The 11,249-nt window shown below is 41.4% G+C and overlaps 1 protein-coding gene across 3 annotated transcripts in view; it reads right to left on the bottom strand.

Moving 5' to 3' along the window:
• Nucleotides 1–576: 576 nt before the first annotated feature.
• Nucleotides 577–11,249, bottom strand: part of TERT (telomerase reverse transcriptase) — a 127,677-nt gene continuing 117,004 nt past the window's right edge. For all 3 annotated transcript variants that reach the window (XM_039522697.1, XM_039522698.1, XM_039522699.1), the window contains one exon: nucleotides 577–1,086. In XM_039522697.1, the coding sequence (XP_039378631.1) occupies nucleotides 983–1,086 (104 nt within the window). In that variant the 3' untranslated portion in view covers nucleotides 577–982. The remainder of the gene's footprint in view (nucleotides 1,087–11,249) is intronic.

The following is an 11,249-nucleotide window of genomic DNA, read 5'->3' as shown; positions in this document are numbered from 1 at the left end:
TGCTAGTCTGCACAAGGGTGAATTTCACTGAGCGAGTACAAGAAAAGGAATACTCTGTTTCCTATCAGATCTAACCAACAACTCCAATTTGTGGAGTGGGGGTTTACATATAAAACTACCTTATTTTTTGCTCTATATATCTGATTATTTCAGCAGGTGCTCAGCACCACGGAAAAAATCAGGCCACCTCTTTATTATTTGTATCACCATCATGGCTAGGAGCCCCGTCATCAGCCAGGACCCCACTGTACTAAGCAATGCACAAACAGAACAAAAAGATGGTCTCTGGCCCAAAGAGCTTAAGTACCAAAACATGGTCATGGTCTCAATTTTGAAACTTCTGGCCTACATTTATAGTACTCTCCTAGGTATGAGACTGATATTTCTTTACGGGACATCATACCAATCAAATACACTTGCTCTGTGTACCTGGACATAGAATGTTCATTTTAGGACAAGATACCATAAGGTACATGTCCATCCATAAGATCACAGCAGTAGCAACATAACGTTGCAGATTATTGTAGAATTAAATACCAGAAAAAACAAACAAACATTTTGTAATTACCCACCAGTTTAATTATTACTACTGCAATATGAAATACAAAGAGATAGAGAAGAGTTTTATAGAAAGGATGGACTTAGAGGAGAAAGCTGTGGCCATATAAGTAAAGCTTATAAATAAATGTAATCTTCATCATGAAGATGGGAATCCCTATGGTCAGAAAGTCTTTGATTGGATACAGCTATTAGAAGTGGGCAGGAAATATGTAACAGAAATAGAAAAGAAATCTAATATATTCTTCTGCCTGTCTTGTTAAACCACTGCCAGCTGAGAAACAGCTAGGGGAAATTTCGGACATAAAAGTTGTTGTGGGCAGATCATTTGCAAAATATCAAAATAAAAACTGGTCAGTAATTCTTAACACGCAGCAATTATCATCAAACCTATAAAGGTTATAAAATAACTTGATTAGGTCAATTAATCCATGATGGCTTTGAAGTCTTTACAAAGAGCTGGCTCTGTCACTGTCTTCAGCAGCTGCATAGTAGCCTTTGGGATTTTCTTGAATAGCTGCAATTGACCTACAAAGACATTGCAAAAATAAATCATTGTTCAGAGAAATTAACAATCAAAGTATTTGCCAAAATGCTAATATGGTAGAATAAAGTTAACAGTTGATTTTCAGGAAACAAACGTTTCTGTTATTACATTGAAAAGTTATCAGCAAACCTCCACGATACTGGCAAGAAATGCTGTTCTCATTCATTTTACTTTGGGAAAACATTATTGAATAAATATATTAGAAGTTCTCTTTCCATACACTTGTGAAAACCACCTACACTGTGTCTCAGAATGTCAGCCTGTGAGGCCATGTATTGAATAACTTAGGTACACCAGGGAAAGTGAAAGAGACACTGACAACTTGAAAAACTTTATTTTAAATAACGTTTAGAATCTTTCCCTTTACTAATTTATTTGCTTATGCTTTTTATTTTGTCCCTAATGCTGGTTTTTGGCAGGCAAATTTTCCCAGGCTGGAGTTTGAGACCCACACAAATGCCATCCTAGTAGTATGTATGAGCAGCTTGCCCCATGAAATTGTGCCTAAAGAATGCTGTGGCCTAGACAGCTGTTTCTGCTGCTGTGCTTCCTTGGCAGAAGAGATGCTGCTACCTGGAAAGTCACACCTGGTGTTGAAACCCACTGGAAGTAAGTTAGGTTCTTATCTCCCTTAGGAAAGGAGGAAAACTATATAATGCAATAAGCAGTTTGGAAATGAAGATAATTGATAAGGGAAGGGAAAGTATCAATGAACAGTTTACTGTCAATAGGGGTAAGGACAATATGAAGAAAGATTTAAAATATAGCAGGAATAAATTAAATCCTAGCAATAGTCAATGTCTATTACTAGACAGAGATGGTAACGCTGTCAATAGTGATTCAGGAAGGTAGAAGTGTTCCACAAATATTTGTTTTGTATTTGGAAAGAAGATGGATGATATATTTATATCTTACAGAGACAAGAAGTATTTTTTCCAATGGTAAGTGTAGGCAGGATGTTAAACAGCAACTACTAAGGTTAGATATTTTTAACTCTGCAGGTTAACTGGATAACTCGCACCCAAAAGGTGTTTTTCTCCCTTTCTTCTTTAAATTGTCTGAAAATCTCTCAGTGCCATTGATGTTGACATTTAAAAAATTTTGGAATATTGGGAAAGTTCCAGATGACTGGGAAAAAAACTGGTTTTGGGCTAATATTTAAAAATAGCAAATGGGCAACTAAAGGCCAGTTGGCTTGATACTGAGCCCAGGGGAAATCATGGAAAGGATGATAACATAATTAATGTCTGTCAACATGACTTTATTGAAAGAAGCATTTATCAAACTAAAGTATCTGTGTTTATATATATACACTTAGACTTCTGTCAGGCCTTTGATATAGTACTACACGACATTTTGAATAAAATATTGGCACTACATAAAATCAATGTAGTAAATTTAAATGGATTAAAACTTGGTAACTGATCTCAAAAAAGTAATTGTATATGTGAAATCATCATTAAATAGGGTATTTAAAGTGGGGTTCTGCAAGGATCAGTTGTTGATCCAGTGCTATTGAAATATCTTTATCAACTATCTGGACAAAAAATATGATGGTAAAGTTTACAGATGATATATACATTAGATTAATAAATTCCAAGGCCAGAAGGGACCACTGTGATAATCTACTCTGACCTCCTGTATAACATGCCATAGAACTTCCCCAAAATAATTCCTTTTGTACTAGGCATACATAAAAAATGTCCAATCTTGATTTAAAAATTTCCCGTGATGTAGCATCCACCATGACCCTTGGTAAATTGGTCTAATGGTTAATTACCCTCACTGTATTCAATTTCAGTCAATGTGTCTAGACACATTTAATTTCAAGCCACTGGATCTTGTTATACCCTTGCCCGCTAGGCTGAAGGGCCCATTATCAAATATTTCTTCCCGTGTAGGTACTTATTGATTGTGATCAAGTAACTCCTTGGTCTTCTTTTCGTTAAGCTAAAAGGATTGAATTCCTTGAGTCTATCACTGTAAGGAGTTTCTAATCCTTTAATTATTCTCGTGGCTGTTCTCTGAACTCTCTCCAATTTATCAACATCTTTCCTGAATTGTGAATACCAGAAATGGACACATTATTCCAGCAGCAGTCATACTAGTGCCAGATACAGAGGTAAAATAATGTCTTTATTTGTATTTGAGACTCCCCTGTTTATGCTCCCAAGGATTTCATTAGCTCTTTCAGCCATAGCGTCACACTGGGAACTCATGTTCAGCTGATTATCCACTATGACCCCCAAATCTTTTGAAGAAGCACTGCTTCCCAGGCTAGAACTCTCATCTTTTAATTATGTCCTACTGTTCTTTGTTCCTAGATTTATACACTTACATTTAGCCATATTAAAGCCTATATTGCTTCTTGTGCCCAGCCTTCCAAGCGATCCAGATTGCTCTGAATCAGTGACCTGTCCTCTTCATTGTTTACCAATCCCCCAGTCTTTGTATAGTTTGGAAACTTTATCAGTGATGATTTTATGTTCTCTTCCAGATTACCAATGAAAGTGTTACATAGTGTAGGGCCAACAAGGACTGATCTCTGCAGGACCCCACTAGCAACACATACACTTAGTGATGATTCCCTATTTATGATTACATTTTGAGACCTATCAGGTAGCCAGCTTTTAATCCATTTAATGTGTGCCACATTAATTTTACATCGTTCTAGTTTTTTAATCAAAATGTCATGTGGTACAAAGTTAAATACTTTACAGAAGTCTAAGTATATTGCTTCAACACTATCATCATTATCAAACTTGTAATCTCATGAAAAAATATATATCAAGTTAGTTTGACAGGCTGTTTCCCATTAACCCACTTGAACTGGAGTTAACTATATTACCCTCCTTTAATTCTTTACTAATAGAGTCCCTTATCAGCTGCTCCACTATCTGTCTCAGAATTGATGTCAGACCGCCAGGCCCACTCCCTGGTTATCCCATTTTCCATTTTTAAAGTAATGGAGTAGTAAATAATGGCAGGTCAGTTCTACAGCCCTATCTGAATCACTTAGCATGGCGGGTCATTTGAAATAACATACATTTTAATAAACCCAAATGTATTCATCTTCGAACAAATAATGTAGGCCCCACAAGATGAGGGACTGTAGCTTGGAAAGCAGCAAGTCTGAAAAAGACTTACTGATAGTGAGTGATGACAAACTGAATATGAGCTCCCAGTGAGATTAAGTGTCTAAGGACTTGTGTACATGAGAAAGTCACAAGTTTAACTCAGGCTGTGATTTTAAGCTCATTTAATTAAACCAGTACAAACTCTTGTGTGGATATTCTTGTTTCAGTTCCAACCAGGATTATTTCTGTTTAGTTTAAGACTATAAGAAATCTGTTCAAATTAAACTGAAATAAGTCACACAGATTGAAAAAAGAGCATTCACTCAGGCGTTTGTACCAGTTTAACCAAACTAGTTTAAAAACTGATCAGTGAAATCAGCATACTTTTCTCATGCAGACAAGGCTTGAGATGGTAAATGCAATCCTTGGGAACAGGATCCAGAGGAATAAGAAATATAAGTTGTGAGGTGGCATTATCATTGATTACAACATTAGTGAGACTATTTCTAAAATACTATGCCCAGCTTCAGTGTCCAAAATGGATGTTGATACATGGAAAAAGGTTCTAGAAGAGCTACAAAAGTGATTTGAGGTCTGGAAAATCTGCCTTACAGTGAGAGATTTAGGAAGGTCCAGCTATCTAGTTTAACCAACAGAAATTTTATAAGTGACTTGATCGCAGTCTAAGGGTATGTCTACACTACGAAATTAGGTGATTTTTTAGAAGTCGACTTTTACAAATCGATTTTATATCGTCGATTGCATATGGCCACACTAAGCGCATTAAGTCGGCAGAGTGCGTCCTCACTACTGTGACTAGCATTAACTTACGGAGCGGTGCACTGTGGGTAGCTATCCCACAGTTCCTGCAGTCTCTGATGCCCATTGAAATTCTGGGTTAAGCTCCCAATGCCTGATGGGGCAAAAACATTGTTGCGGGTGGTTTTGGGTACATGTCGTCAGTCTCCCCTCCCTCCGTGAAAGCAACAGCAGACAATCATTTTGCACCTTTTTTCTGCGCAGACACCATACCACGGCAAACGTGCAGCATGCTCAGCTCACCGACACTGCCGCTGTTGTGTCCTGGGTGCTGCAGGCAGCAGATGATGCAGTAGGTCTGCAAACCACTGTCATACACCGCTTCTGCTGCAACTCTGCTCTGCTATTATTGCCTTGATAACGAATTTCTCCATGTTGTCTGTCATGGGCTCCCGGATACGTGTGTTCTTCCTTGGGAAATGTGCACGGTGCTAACCGCTGTCCTCCACCGCTTCTGCTGCAACTCTGCTCTCCTGCAGATGCCATTCCACGGCAAGTATGGAGACCGCTCAGCTCACCGCTGCTGCTGTGAGTATTGTAAACATCTCGCGCATTACTCTGCAGTATGTGCAGAACCTGCAAAAGCAGGTGACGAGAGCGCGATCACGATCGTGATGAAGACATGGACACAAACTTCTCGCAAAGCACAGGCCCTGGCAATTTGGATATCATGGTGGTAATGGGGCAGGTTCATGTCACGGAACGCCGATTCTGGGCCTGGGAAACAAGCACAGACTGGTGGGACCGTATAGTGTTGCAGGTCTGGGATGATTCCCAGTGGCTGCGAAACTTTCATGGAACTTTGTGACTTGCTTTCCCCTGCCCAGAAGCACAAGAATACCAAGATGAGAGCAGCCCTTACAGTTGAGAAGTGAGTGGTGATAGCCCTCTGGAAGCTTGCAATGCCAGACAGCTACTGGTCAGTCAGGAATCAATTTGGAGTGGGTAAATCTACCATGGGGGCTGCTGTGATCCAAATAGCCAATGCAATCAGTTTGCTGCTGCTATCAAGGGTAGTGACTCTTGGAAATGTGCACCTGCACATAGTGGATGGCTTTGCTGTAATGGGGTTCCCTAACTATGGTGGGGCAATAGATGGAACCCATATCCCTATCTTGGGACCGGTGCTGCAAGCACTGGTGGATCATGAAGGACGTTTCACCGACATCAATGTGAGATGACCAGGAAAGGTACATGACGCTCACATCTTCAGGAACTCTGGTCTGTTTGAACAGCTGCAGGAAGGAACTTACTTCCTAGACCAGAAAATTACCATTGGGGATGTTGAAATGCCTGTAGTTATCCTTGGGCACTCAGCCTACCCCTTAATGCCATGGCTCATGAAGCCATACATAGGCAGCCTGGACAATAGCAAGGAGCAGTTCAAGTATAGACTGAGCAAGTGCAGAATGGTGGTAGAATGTGCATTTGGACATTTAAAAGCTCAATGGTGCAGTTTACTGACTCTCTTAGGTCTCAGCAAAACCAATATTCCAATTGTTATTGTTGCTTGCTGTGTGCTCCACAATATCTGTGAGAGTAAGAGGAAGACATTTATGGTGGGGTGGGAGGTTGAGGTAAATCGCCTGGCGGCCGATTACACACAGCCAGACACCAGGGTGGTTAGAAGAGCACAGCTGGGCGTCCTGCGCATCAGAGAAGCTTTGAAAACCAGTTTCATGACTGGCAGGCAACGGTGTGACAGTTCTCTTTGTTTCTCCTTGAAGAAAACCCGCCCCTTTGGTTGACTCTACTTCCCTGTAAGCCAACTGACCTCCCCTCTTCAATCACCGCTTTCAGAGGCAATAAAGTCATTATTGTTTCAAAATCATGCATTCTTTATTAATTCGACACACAAATAAGGGGGCAAATAGCAAGGTAGTCCAGGAGGGGTGGGTGAGGAGGGAAGCACTGGGTGGGGTGCTGGATGAGGGGAGGAGGGAAGGACAAGGCCACACTGCAGTTCAAAACTTACTGAATGCCAGCCTTCTGTTGCTTGGGCAGTACTCTGGGGTGGAATGGCTGGGTGCCCATAGCCTCCCCCCACCGCGTTCTTGGGCATCTGGGTGAGGAGGATGTGGAACTTGAGGAGAAGGGAAGGCGGCTACACAGGGGCTGCAGTGGTGGTCTGTGCTCCTGCCACCTTTCCTGCAGCTCCAACAGATACAGTTTGCTCCCCCATTAGCCTCAGCATTGCATCCTGCCTCCTCTCAGCGTGCTCTTCCCTCCTCTCATCATGTTCATTTAATGCTTTCCTGGAATCTGCCATTGTTTTCCTCCATGCATTCTGCTAAGCTCTTTTGGTGTGGGAGGACTGCATGAGCTCTGAGAACATCTTGTCGCGAGTGCGTTTTTTTCACCTTCTAATCTGCACTAGCCTCTGGGACGGAGATGATAGGGGGAGCGTAGAAACATTTGCAGCTGTGGGAGGGAAAAAAGGGAGAGTAGTATTTAAAAAGATACATTTTAGAGAACAAAGGGAAGACTATTTCACACTGAATCAAATGATTCACATTACATAGCACAAGTGCTTTTGGTACAAGGTCAGATTTTGCCTCTTATATTGAGTGCCTGCCTGTTTGGTGTGAGACATCACACATGCTCGGCTGGGCAACAGAATTCGGCTTGCAGGCAGCCATGGTAAGGCAAAGGGTTTTGGCTTCTTCAACCTTCATAACATGTGGGAATGGTTTCAAACAGCAGCGCTCTCCTTTCCCATACCAAGAAAAGCCCGTTGGGTTGGCCATTTAAAAGGAGGGACTGTGGTTTTAGGGTGAATGTGCAGTACAATCCAAATCTCTCCACTCAATTCTCTGGGATGACTGCCTCACCCCCCCACACACACACCATGTGGCTAGTATCAGGGAAGATCCGTGTCAGCCACGAATGGGCCTCCCCGCACCGCATGCAAGGTTTTGTTCTGCAATGATTCCAGACTACTTCCTACTGCCTTGGCATGGTAAATTAATTATTAAACATGCTTGCTTTAAAACCCTGTATTATATTTACAAAGATACACTCACCAGAGGTTCCTTCTCCGGCTTCATGGTCCAGGAGCCCGCCTTGGGAGGGTTGGGACGGTATTGGCTCTAGGGTGATGAACAGTTCCTGGCAGCTGGGGAGAAGAGATTCTCCGCTCACCTGCTGTGCACTATCCACAACCTCCTCCTCATCTTCCAACTCCTCATCCGTGTTGCATGAGACTCCATCCTTTCAGGTGTCCACAGACAGTGGTGGGATAGTGGTAGGGGCCACCCCCAGAATGCATGCAACTCATCATAAAACCGGCATGTATGTGGCTCTGACCTGGAGAGACTGTTTGCATCCTTTGTTTTTTGGTTGGCTTGCCTCAGCTCCTTAACTTTCATGCAGCACTGCAGTGTGTCCCTGTTGTAGCCTCTGTCCATCATGCCATTGGAGATTTTGGCAAATATACTGGCATTTCGTCTTTTGGAACAGAGAGTTCTGGCTGCACAGATTCTTCTCCCCATACAGCGATCAGATCCAGTACCTCCTGTTTGGTTCATGCTGGAGCTCTTTTGAGATTCTGGGATTCCATGGTCACCTGTGCTGATCAGCTCGCCACGCTGGCCACACAGGAAATGAAATTCAAAAGTTCCCAGGGCTTTTCCTGTCTACCTAGCCAGTGCATCTGAGTTGAGAGTGCTGTCCAGAGCGGTCTCAATGGAGCACTCTGGGATAGCTCCTGGAGGCCAATACCATTGAATTGCATCCACACTACCCTAAATTCAACCCAGCAAGATAGATTTTAGCGCTAACCCCGTTGCCAGGGAAGAGTACAGAAATCGATTTTAAGAGCCCTTTAAGTTGACAAAACAGGCTTGGTCGTGCAGGGTTAATTTGACCTAACACTGCTAAATTCGACCTAAACTCATAGTGTAGACCAGGGCTAAGATGGGGAGACGATTTCTAGTAGCACAGGGCTCTTATCTATCAGATAAAAGGTGTAAGTAAAAATGGCTGGAAGTTGAAGATAGACAAATTCTGACTGGAAATAAGGCACACATTTTTAATAGTGATGGTAATTAACCATTGAAACACCTTACCTTCAGATGTGGTGGATTCTGTATGTCTTGAAGACTTTAAAATCAAATCTGGATGTCTTGTTAAAAGATATGCTCTAGTTAAAACAGATATTATGGACTTGATGCAGGAATTACTGAGTGAAATTCTATGGCCTGTGTTATAAGGAAGGTCAGACTAGATCATAATGGTTCCTTCCGGCCTCGAAATTTACAATTCAATGAAAAATAAGTGTCTGGAGTATGAAGTGTGTTTCTTTTCCCTTCCCTCTAAGGCTATGTGGAGGTATGGAGCCAGATATGGTGTCAAGATACCCCTGACCCATTGGGTGCAGGAGAGCAGATCCACCTATCTGAGCATGGGTTGAAACACTGCTGTGTACAGTGATGTGTTTATGTGGGAGATATGGTAATTATGTAGGGAGAGGGGGAATACAGTGATGTGTGTTGCGTGTCTGGGGGAACAAAACAGGTGGGGGGGAGTGATGTGGTTGTGGGGGCAAGATTGTGTAAGGATGAAGCAAGATTGAGTTGTGTATATGTTAATTGTCGTTGTGTGTGGGGAAAGTCACAAAATTGGGATATATATAGGAACATTTTTGGAGGTTGGTTTCAAATGGGGTTGAGGGGGAAAAAAATCAGTCTGTTAGGAAGTACCCAGGACATACAAAAGGATGGGACAAAGGATGAAAACTGACTGGTACCTTGTTTTATTGGAAGAACTATAGCCTGTAGACAGAGGTCACAGTGTTGTGCAAATAAAACCAGAGAACACACATACCTGTAAAAACATGTTTATGTTAACCTGCTCATGTTATTGTGGAATAGTATTTACTCAGACACATGCTGTTCCTTTAATGTGAATGAGGAAAATGCATGAGAAAGTTGTCAGTAACCTCAAGCACATGAACAGGAAGTAGGAAGACATGTGAACAAACCCTCTCCACCTTCACAGGAACGTGTGAAAACGACCAGCAAAACTGGGAATTAAAATTCTGACAGGAAAACAAATCTCACTTTGAGGTTTCTAGTGTGTTAAAGAGAGAATGTATTCCTAAATTTATGTATTACTCTCTCCCCCCAGGTTGACAGTGCCCCTTTCAAGACAGAGTAACAAGCCTAATTTTACAAAAAGAACATGCATCCGAAGAAGTGGGCTGTAGCCCACAAAAGCTTATGCTCAAATAAATGTGTTAGTCTCTAAGGTGCCACAAGTACTCCTGTTCTTTTTGCAGATACAGACTAACACGGCTGCTACTCTGAAGCCTAATTTTAAATTTCTCTGCTTTTGTGAGGTCTGAAATACAGTAGTAGTCAGATAAATGACTATATTAATATGTCTCCTTCTTGCTGGGAAATGTGCTTCCTATAGATAACCGACTTCACAATTGCTTATTTAAAAGTAGTAACAATTTTTTATTTTATTTTAGTCCTATTATCATTGCCAAGTCCATAGCAGCAAGGGAGAGTAATATGGATTTTTTTTTTCTGTCTTGTGCATTATCCACAGAATTAGTAGGGTTACCTACGTTGTGCTGCAGTGCAGACTACACAAGTACGAATTACAGAATGCCCCTAAGCATTGTGCTGTAACTGTCTTGTGTGGACACTTCTGGCATGAACTAAAAGGTACTTAGTTCACATTAATGTAGTCCTGTTTGAAAGACTATGGTAACGTTAACTACGTACCTTTTAGTGCACACCAGCAGTGTCCATGTGGACAGTTACAGAGCAGCACTTCGGTGCACTCTGAAATTCACACCTGTTGTCTGCACTGAGGCACAATGTAGACATAGCCTAAATTCTTATTGCATAAAACTTACCTAGATGCATTCAGGTTTACACACCCTAATTGCACCTTAACTACACACACAAATTCCTTTGGGGAATAACACTTTCTGGTGATGACGCAGTAACCAGAAAACACAGCTTGACATTCAGACCCCATTTGCTACATTTGCAAGATAGACAACTCTTTAGAAAACATCAAAACCAGAGAACATACATACTTGTAAAGACAGGTTTTACTGCTCATGTTATTGTAGAATAGAATTAACTCAGACACATGAACTGAGCAAACTTGATATAGAATTCATTGAGGGACAATGAATATGGAACACTATAATGCCTTCTTTTTTTTAAAACAGTCACATTTCAGAATAGAACTTTAAATTAATCATTTATTTGGGTTTTCGGGAAATTTAC

Source organism: Mauremys reevesii, linkage group 2 (assembly GCF_016161935.1).
Source record: "Mauremys reevesii isolate NIE-2019 linkage group 2, ASM1616193v1, whole genome shotgun sequence".
Classification (NCBI taxonomy): Eukaryota; Metazoa; Chordata; order Testudines; family Geoemydidae; genus Mauremys; species Mauremys reevesii.
This window is presented reverse-complemented; position numbering and strand designations above follow the sequence as displayed.